The sequence below is a fragment of the Macaca nemestrina genome, chromosome 13, assembly GCF_043159975.1.
Source record: "Macaca nemestrina isolate mMacNem1 chromosome 13, mMacNem.hap1, whole genome shotgun sequence".
Taxonomy (NCBI): Eukaryota; Metazoa; Chordata; class Mammalia; order Primates; family Cercopithecidae; genus Macaca; species Macaca nemestrina.
In genome coordinates, this window is record NC_092137.1 from 117,638,859 (window position 1) to 117,664,252 (window position 25,394).

The 25,394-nt window shown below is 44.9% G+C and overlaps 1 protein-coding gene across 3 annotated transcripts in view; it reads left to right on the top strand.

Annotated features, from left to right (window-relative positions):
* LOC105490107 (TBC1 domain family member 8) overlaps positions 1–25,394 on the top strand; it is a 131,972-nt gene that overhangs the window by 5,095 nt on the left and 101,483 nt on the right. Inside the window, exon 1 of one of the 3 annotated variants that reach the window (XM_071077253.1) lies at positions 10,835–10,871. The exons of the other annotated variants lie outside the window; for them this stretch is intronic. Within the exon in view, the coding sequence (XP_070933354.1) occupies positions 10,850–10,871 (22 nt within the window). The 5' untranslated portion in view covers positions 10,835–10,849. Of the gene's footprint in view, positions 1–10,834; positions 10,872–25,394 lie in introns of those variants that run through there. 3 annotated transcript variants of the gene reach the window in all.

Sequence of the window (25,394 nt, forward strand, 5' to 3'; positions counted from 1 at the left end):
TGATGCTTTCTGCTTTGCAGCGTGGTTACCTTAAGCCCCCGTTCCTGTCATTGCATTTGTAGTAGTGATAGGCTAATTCCCTAAACAGAGTGAAGGGAAGAAGTATAGTATAGTGGAAAATAGTGTAAAATACAACCTTTGGAGTCAGGGTAAGTAAGTCTGTTGATTAAGAATCTGGACTGAAAGGCTTTTTAGTTTATCCAGTTTCTTTAAGCCTTACTTATAACTCAACCTTAAGAAAGGGACAATAATGAATCTTACTTTGGAGGGTTAGAAACTGTTTTCCACAGCAGCTATAGCATTTTTCATTCCCACCAGCAATGCACAATGCTTATGATTAAAATAAGGCTTAGAATGAAAATTAACAGTATACCTCAAGGGCTTAATTGTGCTTGGCACCTAGTAGGTTTGAAAGAAGAAAAGCAAAGTACAATTTAAAAAACTGAATAATGAAGGCTTCTGAGAATAAAGGTGTAAACACATTTGCATTGTAGTAAAGGACATAAGAAATATTCACTTATCTGTTAGTGCAGCATTTAATATGTATAATTAAAAGATGGAATATTTAACAGCTTGGGCTGAGTATTGCTCAAGAGGAAGGTGTTTTTGTAGAATTTGGGCACACGGCTACTCTGCCCACATTAAATCAAATCTTACTAAAGGGAGCTTCACCTTGTTTCAAATGTTGATGTGAATGCTCATGCTGTGCCTCCAGTAAGTCACCTACTGCCTTTGGAAGAGTGTCCTAATGACTGGGGGAGGAGAAACTGACAGGCTAAGGATTCACGTGGGGTTACAAGGCTTGCTCAGAAGGACTCTATCAGAAGGTTGGAAACTGATGAAACCCAGCATGGATGTTGCATTTCTTGGCTAGTCTGTCTAAGGTTGGCTGGAGTCCTGCTCATGTAGCTGAATTTGTTGGCGAATTTTGTCTCCTCCAACAGTGAAAGTCTTTGACTCAACAGGGCAGCCTGTTATATTCTATAGCAGTCCTAGATGTTGGCTCTAGAGTCTTACGTGCAGTGGTCTTTTTTTTCTTAAAAGCACAATAGGGAAGAAACCACAAAGAAAGGAAGTAGTTCGATTTTAGAAGCATAAATCTGAAAAATTAAGTTAAATAACTGATGTATCTTTAGGGGCTGATAATCTATTAATAAAAGCCTTGAGGTTTCCAAGAGTTGCATTTAGTGAGAGCATAATAAGGGCAATGTATTTGTAATTAGATAATCAAACAAGGCACGGATTGTGTCACTCCAGGAAATAATATAAGGTACAAATTGTGCAGGCGGTGGGATACTGGAGGGTGGCCTTTTCCGCCTAATTGGAACTCCTTAGGAAGAGCTGACAATTATTGAGAGGCTGGTAGCTTGTAAAGAATTCATTTACTAGCAGTGAAGGCAGAAGGATTTTCCGATCTGGACTCCACATTCTAGGTGGCATTGGATAAAGGAGAAATTTATTTTTTTTTTATTTTTATTTTTGGAGATGGAGTCTCGCTCTGTTGCCCAGGCTGGAGTGCATTGGTGTGACCTTGGCTCACTGCAACCTCTGCCTCCTGGGTTCAAGGGATTCTCCTGCCTCAGCCTCCCGAGTAGGACTACAGGTATGCGCCACCACACCCGGCTAATTTTTTGTATTTTAGTAGAGACAGGGTTTCACCATTGTTGCCCAGGCTGGTCTCAAACTCCTGAGCTCAGGCAACGCACCCGCCTGGCCTCCCAAAGTGCTAGGATTACAGGCGTGAGCCACCGCGCCAGGCCAAGAGGAATTTATTTAAAATGAAAGTAAATCTGGTAGTTTTTTCAGCATGGATTTTTTTCCCCTGTTTTTAAAAACTTGTATCCATGGTATTAAAAAGCAGCCGTGAGCATATTTTAATCACTGCCGGGGGTTGCAGGAGCTGCCCCTGAACCACCTCTTGGTTTGCTTCTCTTCCACCTTCTCTTAAGCACAGACCCCTGCAGCATGTTGGCACTTGTCTCTCCAAGGCCCCTCATGCTGGTCTCCTCCCCCATCCCCAAGCATCTGGCTAATTCTTGTGAACCTCTGGGGCTCAGTCTGAGCTCCACTTCCTGGAGATGTACCTGAGCCTTCCCCTACTCCCACCACTGTAGTCATGAAGAGGCTCTTTGAGGCTCTATCTGTTTAGGGTGAACCAGATCCTGAGCTCCAGGAGGGAGGTCACAGGTCTGTGCCCCTCTCTGCCATGCCTTTAGTGCTGATGATTCTTGTCACCAGAGCACTCTTGATAAATATTTCTTGAATACATGGATGTAGACATCAAGTAGTACAATCTTAAGTAGATCAAGTACAAACTTCATGTAGATGTCATGTAGGAGATATCAAGTTGTACATACCAAGTAAAATGGATAGATGTGAGCCTATGCAGTTGAGAAGCGTTTTGTATGTATCATCCTGGAAATGGAAATTATGTAGAATGCAGGAATAAATCAGAGTGTTGTTCTTAATTGTCTTACGTCAGCGCTATGTGCTGTAAGGACTAGCAGTAGTTTGTGGCTGAACCAGCCCAGCTGTTAGGACTACCTATTGATGCCGCGCGAGGGGGCTCACGCCTGTAATCCTAGCACTTTGGGAGCCAAGGTGGGTGGATTGCTTGAGCTCAGGAGTTTAAGACCAGCTTGGGCAACATAACGAAATTCTGTCTCTACAAAAAAATACAGAAAATTAGCAGAGCATGGTGGCGCGTGCCTGTAGTCCCAGCTACTTGGGAGGCTGAGGTGAGAGAATCACCTGAGCCTTGGAGGTTGAGGCTGCAGTGAGCTGTGATCACACCACTGCACTCCAGCCTGGGCATTGAAATGAGACCCTCTCTTGGTGGGCGGGGGGGTGGGGGTGGTGGTGAAATAACTACCTATTGGTAACCTTGATGTAAGTGATTCCATGCAGAACCAGATTTATTCCTCTAGTGTATCACCAGCCAGCAAACACATATGTATGAATTTGAGTCATCCATATAACATTTGGTGAGTCTTTCATTCTACTGGATTTTATTATTTTCCTGCTTCCTGCTTTTTACTTAAAAAAAAAAAAAAAAAAAGGAAAGGTGGCTGGGTGCGGTGGCTCATGTCTGTAATCCCAGGACTTTGGGAGGCCAAGGTGGGTGGATCACAAGGTCAGGAGTTCGAGACCAGCCTGGCCAACATGGTGAAACCCTGTCTCTACTAAAAATACAAAACTGAGCTGGGTGTGGTGGCAGGTGCCTGTAATCCCAGCCACTTGGGAGGCTGAGGCAGGAGAACCATTTGAACCTGGGAGGCAGAGGTTGCAGTGAGCCGAGATCTCGCCATTGCACTCTACTCAGGGTGACAGGGCGAGACTCTGTCTCAAGGAAAAATAAAAAAAAAAAAAAAAGGAAGGAAAGATCAACAATAAAATAGTGCGTTAATAAGTTATCCTTATCCTTATGAAAAGGTACTGCATTTTGTGGTTTTTTAGTTATGAGCTTTTCAGTGTGTATAAGCGTATTTAAGGTAAGTTGTAGGTAATGGAGCAAACCCTATATATATACCACCTGTAACTAAAAAAATAAGAGTATATCCTATGCCTGAGAAGATCCCTTCTGTGTTTTCCTGATTACATTTCCCTCCCTCCCTTGCGGGCACCGCTACCCTGAATTATGTGTTAATATTGACTTGCTTTTCTTTATAGTTTTAACACATTTATATGTATTCCTAATCAATACATAGTTTAGTTTTGTGTATTTTTGTAACTTTATTACAAAATATACTTTTATTCATACTTTATGTATTTTTCTGTCACTTGATCACCCTGCTCCCTGCATTGTTTTTCTCCCTTTGAACCACGGTAGCCACCATAGTTCATTCATTTTCATGGGTGTGTAGTAATCCACTGAGTGAATATATTATTATTTATTCATTCTCCTGTCCGTGGATATTTGGTGGGATACTTGGGAGTTGTCTGGAAAGGCCTATAGATCTAGTTGTTTTAGTAGATAAAGCTGCTGTGAACATTTTTCTATTGTGTTCACACAGATAAACATTTCTGTAGAGAATATTTCTATGAGTGACCTTGTTGGGTGTATGAGTTAGGTTATGCTGCAGTAACAAATACCCCGACATATAAATTTATTTCTCCATCATGCTGTATATTCAATGTGAGTCAGCATGGGTCTCTTCTGAGGGAGAACTGGGACATTTGTGAACAGCCCTAATACTGGGTCATAGCAATATGCATTTTCAACCTTTCTAGATAATTCCAAATGGTTTCCAAGCAGAGCATGGTGGTGCACGCTTATAATCCCATCTACTTAGGAGGCTGAGGCAGGTGGATTGCTTAAACCCAGGAGTTTAAGTTCAGCCTGGGCAACATAGTGAGACCACTGTCTCTAAGAAAAAACTTCCTGCAGTGGTACATCCTTGCTAGTGCTTGCTATTGTCAGAGATACTACTTTTTGCCAATCTGGTAGGTATTTACATAGTATCTTAGAACCACTAAGATGCTATTTCTCATTATTACTAATTGGGATGAGAATTTTTTATGTATTCATTGAGTATGTGTTTTTCCTTCTGAGAAATACTTGAGTCGTTTTGCTCATTTTTTTCTGTTGGGTTATCTTTTTCTTTAGTGTTTTTTTTATGAGCGTTGTGTGTGTGTGCCTTCATGTGTAGTTTTTCTGTATTCTTTTTCAATTATATGTATTTTTTTTTAAGTCAGGCTTTTATTTTCCTTGTAGGTTTTTTGAAGAACTCACATTTGTTAATTTTCATGCAGTCAGATGTGTCAGTCTTTTCCCTTTTGTTTTAATTAATTAATTTACCTAGACCTTTTCTGGCAAGATCTTTTTCCTTCAGAGTTTGTTCTTTTTGTTACGTGTTTAAGAAGAGCTGCTTGGAGGGGAATCTCTAAGATGATGGTGAAGGGAAATCCTGGGACGTCAGTGAGAACCTCCCTCCTTCCCTCCCCCAACCCAGCGTTCAGTCTAGATTGGAGCCTGGCAGGAGGCTGCAGGACAACTTCTAGGAGAAAAGAAAGTGATAGACTGTGCAGTGTGTTTGCATGTATTGAATGAAGATCCGCACATCAGGGGAGAATTTGTGGATAGATTATCCATAGATGGAAAGCTGAGTAAGCCAGAAATTCTGGGATAGTTGTTAAATCTAGGGAAAATAAAAAGTTGTGTAGGGTAGAAAAAGTATTGTAGTTTTACTGCAAAACTCAGCTCTTGCTAGTGTTTTTGTGGTTATAATAATGTAAATATTGACTCATGATGTAACCAAAATTATTGCATAACAGGAGTGTGAGTGTTGGGTGGCGGGTGGTAGTCAATGAAAGGGAGCTAAAGCCTCCACTTCTGAAAGTTGACAGCTAATGCCTACACTAAATATCCAAGAAGTAGGCCAGGCGCGGTGGCTCACGCCTGTAATCCTGGCGCTTTGGGAGACTGAGGTGGGTGAATCATCTGAGGTCGGAGGTTTGAGACCAGCCTGGCCAACGTGGTGAAATCCTGTCTTTACTAAAAATACAAAAATTAGCCCGGCATGGTGGCATGTCCCTGTAATCCCAGCTACTTGGGAGGCTGAGGCAGGAGAATTGCTTGAACCTGGGAGATGGAGGTTGCAGTGAGCCAAGATTGTGCCATTGCACTGCAGCCTGGGGGTCAAGAGTGAAACTCTGTCTCAAAAAAAAAAAAAAAATGTAATATAGATATGTTATTTGGAGATGTGAAGGTGGATACAAAAATAATCCATTAAGAGATGGAAGAGGTTGCCTTTGGGGAGTTGGTAAGTGGAAGCAGCAAGGGATAGATAAGGGGGCTGTTTGTGTGTTTCATGAGCCTTGCAGAATTATATCCTAATTGACATGCACCTGTACCGTTGGTATAATGCAGACAGAATCTAAACTCAGGGAGACCTTGGCATTTTTTTCTGGTTGGCAACTCTATTTGGGTAGTGGCGATCATGAAGGCATTGAAGTTGTGTCCCCTCATTACCTAGGGGCTGTGATTTTCCCCGGACGCCTGTGTGTCAGCTATTTGTCCTCTCAGTGTGCTATATTTAGCCTTCAAAATGTCTAGCATGCGTGGGGTGTGTCATTTCACAGAAGCTTTTAAAACTATTTTCAGAAACGCATCTAATTTAGTCAGGTACTTTTATTTGAAATTAAAGGTATCTATTCTGGATTTTATTCCCTCTCAATAGAGAAAATAGGTTTAGAGTTGTAAGCTCCTGATCTGTCTTCTTTCTCAACTTTAAAGAGGGGTTCTGTGACCATAACCTACTCTTTATAGGGTCTCAGTTTATTAACCTCAGTTGATTAACAATAGCAATGATTGCACTAAAAATAATAAAAATTTTTGCTGTAGGGGAGGTTTTATGCTTCAAACTGTTATGTTTTCTAGGTATGTTGGTTAAATCAATGAAATTACTGGTAGATAAAGCAGCAGAAAGAAACCCAAAGAGCGTTTTATTCCGCAGTGCCAGGCCCGGTGCTGTCATGCAGCTTATAGTCTGGAGAGGTGGAGTTTGTAGTCGTGGGGGTGGAGTGATACTAAGCCACGAAACACTGAGTTACCAATGGTGGTGAGTGCCAGTGGATGCGAGAGAGAATAAGAAGGAAATGAATTTGGGTTGGAACATCAGGGAGCTGTCTCTGAGGAGCCATGATCTCCACTGAGACCTGCATGGTGTGCAGGAGGGTGGTAGCTGGTGAGAAGTTGGGAAAAGAGCCCTCTGAGCAGAGGAAATGGCATGTGCAAAGGTCCTGAGGCCTCCGAGAGTCTGTTTTGGACGAGTTAAGTCTGGAATACCTGGGAGTTGTCTAGAAAGGCTTATAGAGGAGGAAAGGGCAGAGGGGACTGAGGCACGGACAAGGGGCAGGAGGGCCTCAGCAGTGTATTTTCCCTAAAGCCAGGAGGAAGTGTATGTGAGGAGGAGGGGAGGGGTCTGCTCTGCATTGCAGTACGGAAAAGGCTAGGAAGACCTCGGAGACCTCAGCCACAGCAGCTTGGGTGCAGGGAGATGTGGCATGGGAGCGGGCTGGAGACCGGAGGGTGGATTGGAAGTAGGGATGGCAGATGAAGGCAACTCTCTCAAGGTGGGATGTGGTGGTGGTTTTTTTTTTGATATGTATTTATTATTTGTCAATGAATGGAGTCTCTGTTGAATGCTGGATCCACAAGTGTAGATTTGGGGCCGAGCTGCTGGGTCTTGAGACAGGCCAGGGAGAGATTTGAATAGGTCGAGGGAGTAGATCAGGCCTCTAGGTGAGGTAACCTCAGGAGCCAGTTCCTGAGGAATGTAGTTTTAGAAATGAGGTTAGTACTCACTACTGCAAAAAAAAAAAAAAAAAAAAAAAAAAAAAAAAAAGCGTGAAGGAATCTGTCTCTGACTACCTGTGACATATTAAGAAATGTGTTTCTCATTTGGCCTCTGCTTCTTCCTCCTGGCACAGAGCTCCTAATCCTTTGGAATTTCTTGGGTGATGGGAGCATCTTTTGTTCTAATGAGGTGACTCTTGGTGGGCTCCTGGGTGGAGACTGGTCACCAGCAAGAATGGATTTGAGGCCGGGCGCGGTGGCTCAAGCCTGTAATCCCAGCACTTTGGGAGGCCGAGGCGGGCGGATCACAAGGTCAGGAGATCGAGACCACGGTGAAACCCCGTCTCTACTAAAAATACAAAAAATTAGCCGGGCGCGGTTGTGGGCGCCTGTAGTCCCAGCTACTCGGGAGGCTGAGGCAGGAGAATGGCGTGAACCCGGGAGGCGGAGCTTGCAGTGAGCCGAGATCGCGCCACTGCACTCCAGCCTGGGCGACAGAGCGAGACTCCGTCTCAAAAAGAATGGATTTGAAGCTTGGGGATTTCAGACCCACCTCCATCCTCTGGGAAGGGGCAGGGGCTAGAGATTAATGATGAGTCATGCTCAGGTGGTGGTAGTGACGCCTCCTTAAGAATCCCTGGACTCTAGGGTTTGGGGAGCTCCAGGGCTGCTGAACACATGGAGGGTGTTCACCACCTGGGTGGTGTACTGTGCCACCCAGAGAGGGCACAGAAGTGCCGCGTCCCCTCTAATACACCTCGCCCTGTGTATCTCTTCATCTGGCTGTCCTCTGTGTCCTTGATCATATTCTTCATGACATAATAAGCTGGGAAATGTGTTTCTGTGAGTCATCCCAGCAAATTATCAAACCTGAGGAGGGGGTTATGGGAACCCCTGACTTGTAGCTGGTTGTTCAGAAGTGCAGGTGACACCCTTGGGCTGGTGATTGGCGTCTGAAATGGGGCCAGTCTTGTGGGACCGAGCCTTTAACCTGCACTCATTCCAGGTAGTTAGTGTCAGAATTGAATGGAATTGTACAACACCCGAGTGGCGTCTGGAGAGCTGGAGAATTGGTTGGTATGGGGAAAACCCCCCATCTATTTGGTGTCACAAATGTGAGTAGTAAAGGATAATGTTTTTTCTTTTACCACCAAAACAGTTAACTAAGTGGAACCTGATATGATTTGGTTCTGGGTCCCCACCCAATTCTCATGTCGAATTGTAATCCCCAGTGTTGGAAGTGGGGCCTGGTGGGAGGTGACTGGATCATGAGGGTGGATTTTCCCGTTGGTGCTGTTCTCATGGTAAGAGTTCTTCCAAGGTCTGGTTCTTTAAAGGTGTATGGCACCTTCCCCCTCTCCCTGTTCCTCCTGCTCCTGTCATGTGAAGATGCCTGCTCTCACTTTGCCTTCCTCCAGGAGTAAACACTCCCTGAGACCTCTCCAGCCATGCTTCCTGTACAGCCTGTGGAACCGTGAGCCAATTAAACTTCTTTTATTTATAAATTACCCAGTCTCGGGTATTTCTTTATAGCAGTGAGAGAATGAACTCATACAGAACCCAGGCCTGTTGGCTTAGCACTAGACAGTGATGTTTTCACCTGGCAAAAAGAGTTCTTTGAGGAGACTGTGGCAACTTAAAAATGTAATGTTACTTGTTTGGCATTTCATGTCACATGGAGCCTGCATGTAGGATGCCCCTGTACTGTCTTGTCTGGGGTAAATGCTGGTAGGAATCTGATGTGGCTCCACTCAGTATGTTTCTCAGCTTAGATGTATTTAGTATTTTGTTAGAAATGATACTCTCAGGATTCAAAAAATATCTGTTTCCAGAAGGACAATACAGATTAAAAGTCATTTCAAATCTCAGCACTTGGGGAGGCAGAGGTGGGCGGATCACGAGGTCAGGAGATCGAGACCATCCTGGCTAACACGGTGAAACCCCGTCTCTACTAAAAATACAAAAAATTAGCTGGGCGTGGTGGTGGGTACCTGTAGTCCCAGCTACTTGGTAGGCTGAGGCAGGAGAATGGAGTGAACCCAGGAGGCAGAGCTTGCAGTGAGCGAAGATGGCGCCACTGCACTCCAGCCTGGGCGACAGAGCGAGACTCTGTCTCAAAAAAGTCATTTCAGTGAATTACATAGGCTGACCAGGAAGTTGGGCTATCCTGAATTATTGGATAACTTTCACAGGATTTGAGATAAATTTGTGGCTCATTGGTTGGGATGTTGGGAAGTTTTAATAAAGAAATGTAGTGGCATTCTTAAAATGGGATTTTCTGTCTGGTGTTGTGGCTCACTGCTGTAATCCCAGCACTTTGGGAGGCTCAGGTGGGTGGATCCCTGGAGGTCAGGAGTTCGACACCAGCCTGACCAACATGGTGGAACCCCGTCTCTACTAAAAATACAAAAATTAGCTGGGTGTGGTGGCACACACCTGTAATCCCAGCTACTTGGGAGGCTGAGGCAGGAGAATCACTTGAACCTGGGAGGCGGAGGTTGTGTTGAGCCAAGATCGCGCCATTGCATTCCAGCCTGGGCGACAAAAGCCAAACGGTCTCAAAAAAAAAAAAAAAAAAAAAAAAAAAAAAAAAGAAAGAAAAAAGGGATTTGCCTAGTGATGAATGGTTTAGAAGCAGCTTCTGGGCTTTCTCACTTCAAAAACAGTGTTTGCATGACAGAAACACTTTAAAAAGACAAACAGCATTGCACAGCCTCAGATGGAGATGTAGGTATTTTACCCACCACGGGAGCACATAGAGTTAAATGGGTTCTGAGTGTCTGTTATATTGCTGTTTCGTTATTATAATTAAAAATAAATGTGAAATGTAAGCAAGGCATTAAGATTGCTTACAAAATACGTAGTTCGTGACCGTCCATCATCAAGGATGATGGCAAGGGTTTGATGACCGTCCATCATCAAGCCATGGCAAGGGTTTGGCTGGAGTGAAGGTTCAGACTAGATCTTGGTAAATCCAGTGTCCCAAAACTGTATGTGTGCACAAATGTGCATACTTGTATCTTTTAATTTTAACCTGTAGCTTCCCTTAGATTTTTTTTTTTTCCTTTGAGATAGTCTCGCTTTGTTGCCCAAGCTGGAGTGCAGTGGTGCGATCTCGGCTCACTGCAAGCTCTGCCTTCTGGGTTCACACCATTCTCCTGCCTCAGCCTCCCAAGTAGCTGGGACTACAGGCGCCCGCCACCACACCTGCTAATTTTTTTGTATTTTTAGTAGAGACGGGGTTTCACTGTGTTAGCCAGGATGGTCTCGATCTCCTGACTTCATGATCCATCCGCCTCGGCCTCCCAAAGTGCTGGAATTACAGGCATGAGCCACCGCGCCCAGCCGCTTCCCTTAGACTTTTGAGGTAAAGGAAGGCTTTGATGCTCACTAAGGTTCCAAATTTGGACCATGTTTAATCCCAGTATAATGTAGCTGCCTGTTAATATGGGGATTTGGTTCTCTCTCAGTCCTTTAGAACACCTGAGGTGGGATAATTTATAAAGAAAATCATTTTGCTTGGTTTGCAGGTCTACAGGCTGTACAGGAAGCATGGTTCTGGCATCTGCTTCTGGTGAGCCCTTAGGAAGCTTCCACTCATGATGGAAGGTGAAGGGGAGCTGCTGTGTACACAGATCACATGGTGAGGGTGGGGGGAGGTGCTAGGCTGTTTTTAACAATCAGTTCTTGTAGGAACTAATAGAGTGAAAACTCACTTGTTACCTCCAAGACAGCATCAAGCCTTTTGTGAAGGATCAGCCCCCATGGCCCAAACACCTCCCACCAGGCTCCACCTCCAGCACTGGAGATCAAATTTCATCATGAGTCCAGGCCAGTGGCTCATGCTGTAATCTCAGTGCTTTGGGAGGCAGAGGCTGCCCGATCACTTGAGTCCAGGAGTTGCAGACCAGCCAAGGCAACATGGTGAAACCCTCTCTCTACGAAAAAATACAAAAATTAGCCAGGTGTGGTGGTGCCTGCCTGTCGTCCCAGCTACTTGGGAGGCTGAGCTTGGAGGATCACTTGAGCCCTGGAGGCAGAGGTTGCAGTGAACCAAGCCAGGGTGACAGTGAGACCCTTCTCAAAAACACAAAAACCAAAAAACCAAATCTCAACAGGAGACCTGTATGAGACGAACATCCAAACAAAATCAGGTTCCAAAATCTACATGAAGAACAAACATTGCTTGAGGGAAAAACGGCAGCAGAAATCCGCAAGCTGCCCGTCTTTTTGCAATCTGCTCATGTTATCAGGAGGGCCTGGGAAGTGAGGATCCCTAGAGAGCTGGGGAATTCCAGCCCTTCCCTGAACTCAGGCCAGGGCCTGTGCTCCCAGATGGCAGGCAGTTGGCTTGAATTGTTCCCCGCTCTGTGTTTGGCCAGTGCATACGGCTGAATGTGATGAATTCACGCGACCTGCTCCTTACTGCCACCTGCGCCTCCACGTTAGAGCATCTGAGGTGGCTTCAAAGCCAGGTGAGGCCAGCAGTGATCACGCCTACATTTGGTATATTACATGGGGGATTACTGTTAATTGAGGTTGGTGGTGGCATTTTTTTTTTTTTTTTTTTTTTAGTTGAGCTACAATTCTGTTTTCTGCTATTCAGATGGCTTGTAACAAAAAGGTCTGTACTGAGGAGATGTTTTGTCTTTCAGCCTTTTGGTTGTCTTCATTTAGCCAATAAAACATTTAGATTTGAGGAGAAGAGGGGTTGGAGAGCCTCTTGTAGAACTGGAAGGTTCTATTTGACAAGATGTGTATCTCACTGTAATAACGGCTTTTTCTTTTTTCTTCTTTTTTTTTTTTTTTTTTTTTTTTTTTTTGAGTCGGGGTCTTGCTCTGTTCCCCAGGCTGGAGTGCAGTGGTGCGATCTCGGCTCACTGCAAGCTCTGCCTCCCGGGTTCCCGCCATTCTTCTCCTGCCTCAGCCTCCCGAGTAGCTGGCACTACAGGCGCCGCCACCATGCCCGGCTAATTTTTGTGTTTTTAGTAGAGACGGAGTTTCACTGTGTTGTCCAGGCTGGTCTTGAACTCCTGACCTCGTGATCCAACCGTCTCGGCCTCCCAAAGTGGTGAGATTACAGGCATGAGCCACTGTGCCTGGCCAAAAACGACTTTTTCTGTTTGGTTTTAACTTCATGTGCAACCTGGAAAGCCAGATTTCAACATTCTGTATTAATAGCAAAAGTTAAGTTATGTTGTGGACTGAATGTGTCCCCCTGTCCCCTAACTTACTGTGTTGAAGCTGTGACCTCCAGTGTGACTATATTTGAAGATAGTACCTGCAGAGAGGTAACTAAGGTTAACTGAAGCCATAAGGGCAGGCCCTGATCCTATAGGGCTGTTCCTTTTATAAGAAGAGGGACAGTCACCAGAGAGCTTACTCTCTCTGCCATGTCTGCAAGCCAAGAAGAGAACCCTCACTAGACATCACATTTGCTAGCCCCTTGATTTTGGACTTCCAGCCTCCAGAGCCATGAGAAGAACTTCTGCAGGTTAAGCCACTCAGTCTGTGGTATTTTGTTATAGCAGCCTGAGCTAAGACAAGTTAGAATCATATAATGTAATGTAAATTTGTTTACTTTCTTTGAATTACAATTTATAAAGACTCTAACTTAGGCAAAGCCAGAGATCAGATTAGTATTGATGGTGCCTGAAATCATACTACTAAGACTCAAGACCAGATAGAGGACCCAGAAGTTAGCATCCATTTATACCAGACAGATCATTAGAAAGTCTCTGTGTGTGTGTGTCTGTGTGTGTGTGACAGAGAAAAAGAGAAAGAGAATAGAGAGAGGGAGTGCTATGGGGTGAATATTTATGTCCCCGCTCCAAATTCATTGTTGAAATTCTAACCCTGATATGATTTGGCCCTGTGTCCCCACACAAATCTCATCTCAAATCGTAATCCCCACGTGTCGAGGGAGGGAGGTGATTGGATCATGGGGGTGGTTTTCCTCCATGCTGTTCTTGTGATAGTGAGTGAGTTCTCACGACATCTGATGGTTTTAGAAGTGTTAGATAGTTCCTCTTTCACACACTCTGTCTATCCTGCTGTCTTGTGAGGAAGGTGCCTGTTTCCCCTTAGCCTTCCACCATGATTAAGTCTCCTGCAGCCTCCCCAGCCATGCAGAGCCGTGAGTCAGTTAAATCTCTATCCTTTATTAATTGCCCAGTCTCAAGGAAGTTTTTTATATTAATAGCAGAGTGAAAATGGACTAATACAACACCCTAAGGTGATATTACTGGAGGTAGATTCCTGGGAGGTGATTAGGTTGTGAGGGTGGAGCTTTCCTGATTGTGATTCGTGCCCTTAGAAAGAGACCCCAGAGAGCTCCCTCTCCCTATCCACCTTGTGAAGACACCATCGGTGAACCCCCCTCCCCAGACACCAAGTCTGCTGATGCCTTGATCTTGGATTTCCCAGCTTCCAGAACTGTGGGACGTAATTTTATGTTATTTATAAGCTATTAGGCAGTGGAGATTTTGTTACAGCATCCCAAATGGACTAAGATAGGGAGAGAGAGGGGAAGGGAGCGAATATCTTAGAGACTTGAATGGCAAGTGGACTCACACAAAAAGAGATCATGATCCCAGAAGCATTAGAATGAGCAGTGCTCATTCTAATATGCTGTATGATTAATATATTTCTATATGCATTTCTGAAAAGTTTTATTTAGAATCAGAATTGTCTAAGTTAGATAATTTTCTTATTGCTTACATTTTCAGAGAGATGTACTTCTTTTTTTTTTTTTTTTTTTTGGAGATGGAATCTCGCACTGTCACCCAGGCTGAACTACAGTGGCTCAATCTCAGCTCACTGCAGCCTCCGCCTCCTGGCTTCAAGCGATTCTCCTGCCTTACTCTCCCGAGTAGCTGGGATTACAGGCGCCTGCCACCACACCCAGCTAATTTGAGATGTACATTTAAGTAAAAACAAACTTAAAAATTTATAGAAACATCTATAAATTTGAATAAGATAGTAGTATTGCAGATATAAGAATATTTTTATTGCAAAGTAAAGACAGAGATAGTGGCTCATGCCTGTAATCCCAGTACTTTGGGAGACTGAAGCAGGAGAATCACTTGGGCCCAGGAGTTCAAGACCAGCCTGGGCAACATAGGGAGACTCCATCTACAAAAAATGGAAAAACAAAAAATAAATTAGCTGGGCGTGGTGGCATATCCCCATAGTCCGAATTACTTGGGAGGCCAAGGCGGGAAGATCGCTTGAGCCCAAGAGGTCAAGGCTGCAGTGAACTATGTTTATGCCACTGCACTCCAGCCTGGGCTGCAGAGTGAGACCTTATCTCAAACAAAACAACTTGGTCAAAATTGTCAAACACAAAACAGGGAGGGGATGGGGATTTATGTCTTCAAAAATGTCAAAGTCATAAAAGAGAGAGACAGGTTGTGTTTGGAAGAGTTCTTTATTGGCCGGGCGCGGTGGCTCAAGCCTGTAATCCCAGCACTTTGGGAGGCCGAGACGGGCGGATCACAAGGTCAGGAGATCGAGACCATCCTGGCTAACACGGTGAAACCCCGTCTCTACTAAAAAATACAAAAACCTAGCCGGGCGAGGTGGCGGGCGTCTGTAGTCCCAGCTACTCGGGAGGCTGAGGCAGGAGAATGGCGTGAACCCGGGAGGCGGAGCTTGCAGTGAGCTGAGATCCGGCCACTGCACTCCAGTCTGGGCGACAAAGCGAGACTCTGTCTCAACAAAAAAAAAAAAAAAAAAGAGTTCTTTATTAAAGGAGACTAAAGAGACCTGGTAGCTCAATGTAATACGCAACCACAGAATACATACTGTCCTGGAGGGAGCAGGTGCTATAAAAGACATCATGGAGTCACCCGGCAGCATGGAGATATGAGGGGCAGATACAGGTATACACGTGTAAGATCCACTGGAGTTGATGACTGCTCTTTTGTGTAGGACAGTGTCCCCATTCATAGGAATAGGCTTCTCCTCAAATGATTTAGAAAAGATGTGTGTGTGTGTGTGTAATTATATCATATATCATATTGTATCATTATTTTGAGAGGAAGAAATACAAAAAGAAAAATAGCAAATGATAGAGTGAATGGGGTAAACTGTTCACAGTAAGATGACTCTGAGTCTTGGCAGAGAAGGGATGAGTGTTCTCTGTCTTACTTTAGTTCTTCTAGTTTTCCTTTAAGTTTGACTTTATTTCCAAATAAAAAGTGAAATGAACATGCAAATCCAGTTTAAGTGTGAATCCGGAAGCACCCATCCACTTTGATTGAAGTATTTTTAGTCTGTATTAACAAAATGTAAAATACACCTATGACAATTTTAAAAAAAACCTTTAGGAAATTTCTGCAGAAAAATAACTTTATTGTAAGTCTGAAACTAACCACTCCCAGCTTTTCTTGTTGAACAATTATATTTGGAACCTTGTTTTTTTTTTTTTTTTTTTTTTTGAGACAGAGTCTTGCTCTGTCACCCAGGCTGGAGTGCCTTGGCAGGAAATCGGCTCACTGCAAGCTCTGCCTCCCGGTTCATGCCATTCTCCTGCCTCAGCCTCCTGAGTAGCTGGGACTACAGGCGCCTGCCACCTCGCCTGGCTAATTTTTTTGTATTTTTATTAGAGACAGGGTTTCACCGTGTTAGCCAGGATGGTCTAGATCTCCTGACCTCATGATCCGCCCACCTCGGCCTCCCCAAGTGCTGGGATTACAGGCGTGAGCCACCACACCTGGCCAGAACCTTTTTTTTTTTTTTTTTTTTGAGATAGAGTCTCACTCTTGTTGCCCAGGCTAGACTGCGATAGCACGCTGGGCTCACCACAACCTCTGCCTCACCTCCCGGGTTCAAGTGATTCTCCTGTCTCAGCCTCCCGAGTAGCTGGGATTACACCATGGCCTCCCAAAGTGCTGGAATTACAGGCATGAGCCACCGTGCCTGGCCTGGAACCTTGTTTTTAAAGAGGTAAGGGAGCCAGCCTCAGTGACTCGTGCCCATCGTCTCAGCTACTTGGGAGGCTGAGGTGGAAGGATCCCTTAAGCCCAGGAATTCAAGACCAGCCTGGACAACATAGCAAGACCCCATCTTTCTAAAAAAAAATAAAGAGGTGAGGTTTCCCCAGGGGTCCTGGGTGCCACACCCAGCAGGGCAGGTTGTGTATTATTTCATGTGTATGTAGGTATTTTATCTAACCCCTTCCTAAAATTAAGTGACTTTAACACAGGAGTTTTTGATACGATGTTTATGCATTTTTGCAGTGTTAGGTTGGGGCTTGATTGCCGTCAATAACAGATGTTAAGAGAATGAAGAGCTTGGAAAAGAAGGCCATTCAACAGGTGTTTACTGTGTGCTGCTGGGCGCCTGGCTCTTTCCCAGGCATCTGGATGTAGCAGTGAACGAAACTAGATTCTACCCTCACGGAGCTTGAAGATTACTCTAGTGATTAATCTGGGATTGGAATTCTCAAATATGCACCACTAGTCCTCCTAAATGTGTCAGCCTGGGCATCATTTTAAACTTATTTCGTTAAAACAGTTAGGGCTGTTTTCACTGAACCACAAAAGATTGACTTTTGTAGCTCTTGCCTTTGAACATGGAAATATCTAGTCAAGGGGGTTAGGGCCTTTGAGCCCTGTCTTTTAGTTTCCTGCCTTCTTTAGCTGTGTCATCTGCAAGCTCTGTGACAGGGCCAAAAGCATTGGGACGAGGAACTTCTGCCCCTGGAAGTCTTTCTGGCCCCTTCTCACCACGGTCCGACGTAGTGAGGGGAAGCACAGCTTGGCTTAGCCCTCTGGGATCCTGCAGTGGGCCTCAGGGTGCGGGCACCTGTCTTGCAGGCCGGCCCTGCTAAGCCACTGAAGTGTCAGCACAGCTGGCCCGGCGGACGCTCTCAGGCCTCCCTGGCTCTCACTCCCTTTTGGGAGGCAGCTCAGCAGCCTTCTGGAGGCGACTGGAATGAAGTGGACTCATTTTCTTAGTTAAAAATAACCCCAGCAGTTGTGGGTTCAAGTACCCCAATGGTAAGACTGGCCCTCGACTCATCGTTGGGACGCCTGGTCATCGTGGCTCTGAGGGTCATGGCCGGATGAACGTCGTTGCTGGGATCTTGGAGCCCACCAGCTCGTACCCCTTTTTACAGATGAACAAGCTGGGGCCCAGGAAAAGGTCCAGTGACCGATCTGAGGGAGGATGCTCTTGCTTGATTTCACTTACTTGACTTGGGCTAGCCCTTTCTAGCAAAACTAGAAACCCCTAAAAGGTGGGTGCCTCTGGCTGCCTTCTTCCAGCCCACCTTGGCTCCTCCAGACCTCTCCAGCTACTTTTGTTCTGGGCAGGAGACTATTGAAACCTTTGTTTGTTTAATGGTTTAAGTAACAGATACTTGAAAAAATTGTGGTCAGGGCCAGACAACGTGGCTCATGTCTGTAATCTCAACACTTTGGGAGGCCAAGGCCGGCAGTTTACCTGACGTCAGGAGTTCAAGAACAGCCTGGCCAACACGGCGAAACCCTGTCTCTACTAAAAACACAAAAAAATTAGCCGGGTGTGGTGGCGTGTGCCTGGAGTCCCAGCTACTCTGGAGGCTGAGGCATGAGAATCGCTTTTATCTGGGCGGCAGCGGTTGGCAGTGAGCCAAGATCGCGCCACTGTACTCCAACCTGGGCGATAGAGCAAGACTCTCTCTCAAAAAAAGAAAAACAACTGAAACAAAATAGAAAAAACCACACAAAAACTGTGGTAAATATACATAACATAAAATTTACCATTTTAACCATTTTTAAGTGGCATTGCATACATTCACAGTGTTGTGCACCCATCACCACTGTCTAATTTCCAGAACTTTTTATCTTCTCCAAATGAAACTCAGAGCCCATTAAATAGGTAACTCCCCCTGCTCCCTCCCCCTATGGTAACCACCATTCTACTTTCTGTCTTTATGAATTTGACTATCCCAAGTTCCTCATATAATTAGAATCATACAGTATTTGTCTTTCTGTGTCAGGCTTATTTCACTTCGCATAATGTTACCAAGGTTCTCAAGATTCTCGGGGAATATTATTTGAGGCTAAGGATATTCTATTGTATATGTATGCCACATTTAAATAATTCATTGATTCATGTGAGGGACCCCTGGGCTACTACTTCTGCCTTTTTGTTATTGCAAATAATGCTGCTGTGAAAACAGGTGTACAAGTATTTGTTTGAGACCCTGCTCTCTCTCACTTTTGGGTATAGACCCAGAAGTGGAATTGCTGGATCACATGGTGATTCTGTTCTTTTTTGAGACAGTCCTAGACTTTTGCACTTGATTCTTTGTCTCCTGGCCTCTGAGGACTTGACTGCCCAGCTAGCATTGTACTGAATTTGCTGGGCCTGAGGCCCTTGTCAGGGGCCCCTGGCTTCCTGAGTACCCTAAGCCTAGCTCTGAGACCCTCATTCCTTTCCCAGGAAGCTTGAGTGGATAATTGAAGGAGAGCCAAAGCTTGTTTAGAGGTGCATTGCAATTGACTTAAAAACAAAGAATAAGAATTAGAATTTGATTTGGGGCATTTTCAGGTTTACTGTTCAGTCATTTGTTTTGGATTTCATGTAGTTTTGTTTTCCATAACTAAGATATGGAGTGGAATGCTTAATCTGTATTTGGTAGATTTTTCTAACATGTTCTTAGTTACATGTATACCTAAGGGTTATTGGGGGGAAAGAATAGGACTCTTAGGAGGTGGAAAAGAAAAGAAATCTTGTCCTTATTACCTGAATGACCTTGGGCCTTGGTTTCTTATTTTGTGAAAGGGAGTTAATAATATGTAACTAATAAGAATGTTGTGAGTAATTGGGGAAAAAATGGATCTGAAGTATCTGGGACAGTGCTTAACAGCCAGTGTGCTCAGTTAACATCAGTCTATCCTTACCTGTTTGTGGTTCTGGAATCATTATGTAAGCTGTGTGTGTGGTCCTAGACTCCCGAAGGGTGGAGCAGCAACAATGGGAAGAGCTTGGAGCAGGACTCAGGAGCTGCAACCCTCACATGCTCCACCAACTTCCTCCAGGCTCAGGTTCCTCACCTATCCAATGAGGAGGTTGGACTCATCTCTCTGATTTCTCATGGCGCTAAAAGGTCAACAAGGCTGGGTGTGGTCACTAAGCTTATAATCCCAGCACTTTGGGAGGCTGAGGTGGGAGGATCCCTTGAGCCCAAGAGTTTGAGGTTGTAGTGAGCTGTGATTGTGCTGCTGCACTCCATCCTGGGCAACAGAATGATACCCTGTCCCAAAAAAAGTGTTAGATTTGTGTGTAGCCTTCTTTTGATTGCAGAGTGCTTTCTTTTCTACATGCTGATGTCTGCTCTCTACACACGGTAGACCCATCTCCTCAGCAGTGTATGAAGTGAGTTGAGAGATGGAAAAGCCCAGACGTGGAGTTTTTGTCATTCTAAGATCTGCTGCTTTAGGGCCACATGGAGCTTGACTTTCTTTCTTTTTTTTTTTTTGAGATGGAGTCTTGCACTGTCACCCGGGCTGGAGTGCAATGTCGGGATCTTGGCTCACGGCAACCTTCGCCTCCGGGGTTCAAGCCATTCTCCTGCCTCATCTTCCCGAGTAGCTGGGATTACAGGTGCCCGCCACCACGCCTGGCTAATTTTTTGAATTTTTAGTAGAGACGGGGTTTCACTATGTTGGCCAGGCTGGTCTCAAACGCCTGACCTCGTGATCCACCCGCCTCAGCCTCCCAGAGTGCTGGGATTACAGGCGTGAGCCACTGCACCTGGCCAGGGGCCTCAATTTCTTAACAGCTTGTTCTCTGGCTCTAGCCCAGAATTCCAATACCTGTGAGGAGTCAACCCCCAAGCCCTCGTGACCTGGCGCCATCCACATCTGCCAAGGAGATGAGAAGGTGGAAGGGACATTGGATGTGATTTTTGATTGCTCAGAAATAGAATTAAACTGTCTTCGAAGAATTGGACAGAAACTCTTGTTCCACTCCAAGACCTGGCCGTTTTCTACAATTGACCTTGTGTGTCTTTATTACTTAGTTACCAATCTTCATTTTCTCCAAGGAAGAACAGCCAGGTTAGCTTGTAATGTCTCCTTCTTCCAGTCTTCCTATTTTTGAGAAACGTTTATTGCTTATTAGCATTGCGGTAATAATACCATATGTTTTCATATTGCATTACATTTTTCACAGGGCTTTCACCTACTTTATCTCTCGCTCTATATAATCAAGATTTATCTAGGCCACCTGGTTACCCCGTTTTGCAATTTGAGATCCAGTGTGGTCATCTGATTTGCCAGGCTGTTGGTAGCAGGGCCCTGGTATCTGTCTTTTCTTTCTGTGATGCTGGTTAGTCACCAGTGGTCACTCAAGAAGTATTTATGGCAAGGACATATGTACCCAGCAGAGATGCTTGTGGTAGAGAATTCTTACCCTCAAGGCATTTGCTATGGTTCGGATATGGTTTGTGTGGCCTCACCAAGTTTCATGATGGAATTTGATGCCCACCCAGTACTGGAGGGTGGGGCCTGGTGGGAGATTTTTGGGTTGTGGGAGTGGATCCCTTACGAATGTCTTGGTGCCGTACTCACGAGAGTGAATTCCTGCAAGAACTGGTTGTTGAAAAGAGCCTGGCACCATCTCCTCTCTCTTGCCTTTCTCTCCTGCCGTGTGCTCTCTGTATATGCCAGCTCCCTTCATCTTCCACCATGAGTGAAGCTTCCTGAGGCTTCATCAGATGCAGATGCTGGTGCCATGCTTCTTGTACAGCCTGCAGACCTGTGAGCCAAGGAAAGCTCTTTTCCTTACACATGACTCAGCCTCAGGTGTTCCTTTATAGCAACACAAATGGACTAAGACAGCATTATAACCTAATAGGGACTCAAGGGGAAGGAGAATGGAGTTCAAGTGTGTTCCTCTCGGTAATGCTAATAGTTTTAAAATATCTGGTGGATGGAGGAAGAGCTGAGAACTCAAATGAAGTTTGGGAATGTTTCTGAATTTAATGTATGGATATTGGTTACCCTGCCTCACTGTGGCATTGAGGAAAGGTAATGGTTTTTAAACAATGCATGTAGATATCCCTAAGTCTCTGATCTCTACATTGTATTGCTGCACCGTAAAGGTGCGTCTGTACCTCATCTCTGCTAGCTATTTCACACTATTGTTAGGTGTAGAAAAACAGGAAACATTGCCTAACATGTGTTATTTCTAATCTTGAATGCTTGTGGTTTGTAGCTTGGTTTTTCAGAGGATCATTGATAGTAAGGGCACGGGGCTGACCCAGGACTTTCTTTGGAACAGAAATAAGGATTTTTAAAATAAGTGACATTCTAATAAGTTACACGATACTGTGCTTTGTGGAAATAAAATTTCTGGAAGGAGGCCTGTGTGTGTCTGTGTGTGAGTGAATGTCTGTGTGTATCATTTTCTCAGATTCCTGACTTTGCAAGTGTTTCATACATCTGTAAGTATTTTATTCATATCTGCCTGCACCAGACCTGGAAAATGTGATTTTCTTTTTTTTTTTTTTAACCATTTTTCTTGTGTACTCTTAGAAGGGAGTGGCTATGAATAGCAGGTTCAGGAATGTGGGATTGTGTTGTCAGAATCTGAACCCTGGCCCCGGCTGCCCCCTGGGCTCTGTAGGTGCTGCTTTGCCAGACTGCTCTTGTTGGCTGGAAGTGATGTTGGCCGGAGGAGTGGCCGGAGGCTGCTTGATTGTTTGGATGATTTGTCTCCCATTTGTCATGGGAGACTGCTTGTTTTTCAAACAGGCATAAAAATATCATTTGCTCAGAGGAAATGGATTCACACACAAATGTCACGAACCTTGGTGATCTTAGATTGTTTATCCGTGGGATAGTTTGGTTGTTGAAGAGCTTATTTCTAAGGCACATGGGAAGGTAAGGGCTCTGACTCACTTGGTGGGTACTTGGCCTCCTATTCTGTTGTTGTAGGAAGCCCTATCACATCTCCAGATGCTTCGAAAGAGGATTCCTGGCCACCCAGCCTCTTCATCACTCTCTGATGGTAGTATTTTTTCGACAGCTTCCTAAGTAATGAACTGCAAGTACTTCTGGCAGCTGATAGACCTGGGCTGTGTACCAGTACAGGGACCGCGTCCCTTGGGGAACAAAGTCACATTTGTTCTGGTCCCTGAGTTCAAGGTTGGCTTATGGTGGGCTTCAGAGATGATGTTCTCTGCTCTTGGGGGATAACCCTAACTGACCTCATCATTTCAGCTGAGGGTTTACTTAGATTCCTTGCCACATCTTCTCAGCCAGCTGAGTGTACTGTATTCACAGCAGGTTTTTTTCTCAAATTTGAAGTGTTGTTTTTTAGTGTTGGCATTTTTGGATTTGGAGACTAGAAATGTGGTAGTTTTCATCTTGGTTAGCCTGCAAGCAACCCTTATAGAGCTGTCTACTTATAGCTGTCTCCAGCAGTGATTTTTAGGAAATCTGAAGCAGTTATTATAGAGCCTTGAAATAGGAAGTGAGCTTGTCTTAGTCACCCACTGCTTAGATGCCCTGTGTAATGATGACACTTTTTTTATACATGTGTGTACAGAAAGAGAAGAGGTTTGAATTCTTTTTCTGTTGGAGATTGTAATGAATCCTCCACCTCCTCTCTTCTGCTGTTTCTGGAGGCCTCTGACCTTGAGTTTGTGTCGGAGATCCAGTGGCAGTGGGAGGGAAGCGCTCACTGGTTGGCAGGAGGGTTTATGGCTTCAGTTCTTGCTCCAGGATCCTCTTGCTGAATCTAAACAACCAGCTGTCTATCAACGAATCCAGGGACAGGACAGCACAGCAGAGGGTGGAGATTGAGTCCAAGCACCAAGCCCATGGCCGACGTTTAATCACTCGTGCCTACATAATAAAACTCTGGTGAGTCTCATTACTCTAAACACCGAGATTTAGTGTAGCTTCTTGGTTGGTTGGTGAGTATGCTGATGTGCCAGGAGGGGGATGCCCCCTGACCCACAGGGAGAGGCCATGGAAGCTCCCTGTCGGGGACTCTGCGGACCTTTATGTGTTTTCTGCATGTGACTGTTCCTGAGTTGTATCTTTGATCATAAAACTGTACCTGTAAGTATATATAGCCCCCAAAAAACAAACAACTGACTCCTCTTTTTTTTTTTTGTAAGGTAGACCTACATCTGTGACAGTATACTGGTCTTTAAGGTGATTTGTTCCAGTGTGTGGGAAGCACATTCTGTCTTTGGAGTAGTGGTGAGACTCAATCACAGGGTGAAACAGCCCAAGAACACAGCTTACACAGATTGTCGCGGGGGCAGGTGAGATCAGGTACACGACTTAGCCATGCACACTGGTTTGGAGCCTGCTTGAGAAGTTGCATCTTGGGGCAGTGGCTCCACAATATTTTTGTGGTTGTGGCCTACTCTGAATACTGCTAGAACTGTCGCTAAGCAAATTAGCCACAGTGCTAATTTGCACCATATACAACCACTGAATACTGCTGGAAGTCCTTGCCAGAGCACCCGGGCAAGAGAAAGAAATAAAAGGCATCCACATTGGAAAAGAGCAAGTCCAAGTGTTCCTGTTGGCTGACAATGTGATCTTCTATCTAGAAAAGCCTAAAGACTCCACCAGGCTGGTCACGATGACTGTTGCCCAGGCTGGAGTGCAGTGGTGACCATAGCTCACTGTGGACTGGAACTCCTGGGCTCAAGTGACCTTCCTGCCTCAGCCTCCTGAGTGGCTTGGACTACAGGTGTGCACCGCCATGCCCAGTTTCCTGCTCTGTTTTATGTATATATTCCTAATACTTTTACCTGCGTGTTTTGGTAAACACAGGCGCTGGCTTGACACTGTGCCATGCCTTTCGCCTTTGATTGGCAGCTGCTTACATAACCACATCACATTGCTGTGCCACCTGCTGGACCTGATTTTTTTTCTCCAACAAATATCACCATACAAGTCTATATTCCCGGCCGTGGCAAAGCACATTTTACACCTTGATCAGTGTTTGACACCAATGTGAAGGGCTCACAGTGGTGTTGCTCTGAACTCTGCACACTGTTGCAAAACACAAGTGGATCTGTCTTCAAAATTTGGGGGAACTGTTTTGTTTAAAAATTTATTTTACAGCCTTTAATTGAAAACTCAAATAGTCGAAGAGTTCATTTTGGTTTCATGCACAGTATTACATTTATGCAACCAAGCTATCAAAAGGACTGGCTGTCCTTGGGAATGAAACTTAACAAAACCGTCAATAGAGTATTATTTGAAAAGATTGTTTTCAGTCATGAACTAGCTATTTAAATGAGAAAACAAATGTAATGATGCTTTCTGTCATGATTTTATAAATAAATGTCAATTGTAGGAAATTGGAAAAATAAAGGAAAAAGAAAAACTCATAATCCCACAGTTAACCTTTTTGTATTGATTTCCTGGCATTATCCATGCTTTTTTTTTTTTTTGAAATGGAGTCTTGGCTGGGCATGGTGGCTCATGTCTATAATCCCAGCACTTTGGGAGGCCAGGGCGGGTGGATCACGAGGTCAGGAGTTCGAGACCAGCCTGGCCAGTATAGTGAAACCCCGTCTCTACTAAAAAATACAAAAATTAGCTGGACGTGGTGGCGCATGCCTGTACTGTAGTCCCAGCTTCTTGGGAGGCTGAGGCAGGAGAATCACTTGAACCCAGGAAGCAGAGGTTGCAGTGAGCCGAGATCATGCCATTGCACTCCAGTCTGGTGGCAGAGCAAGACTCCATCTTGGGGGCGGGGGGGAAAGAAAAGAAATGGACTCTCGTTGCGATGCCCAGGCTGGAGTGCAGTGGCGTGATCTTAGCCCACTGCAACCTCCACCTCCCGGGTTCAAGTGATTCTCTTGCCCCAGCCTTCCAAGTAGCTGGGACTACAAGCGCCTGTCACCACACCTGGCTGATTTTTGTATTTTTGGTAGAGATGGGGTTTCACCATATTGGCCAAGCTGGTCTGGAACTCTTGACCTCAGGTGATCCACCTGCCTTGGCCTCCCAAAGTGCTGGGATTATAGGCATGAGCCACTGCCCCTGGCTGCATTTTGTTTATATAATTGAACTCTGTATATCAGTCCTGTGTCTTTTCACTTACTGGAATAATAGCCTTGTGCTAT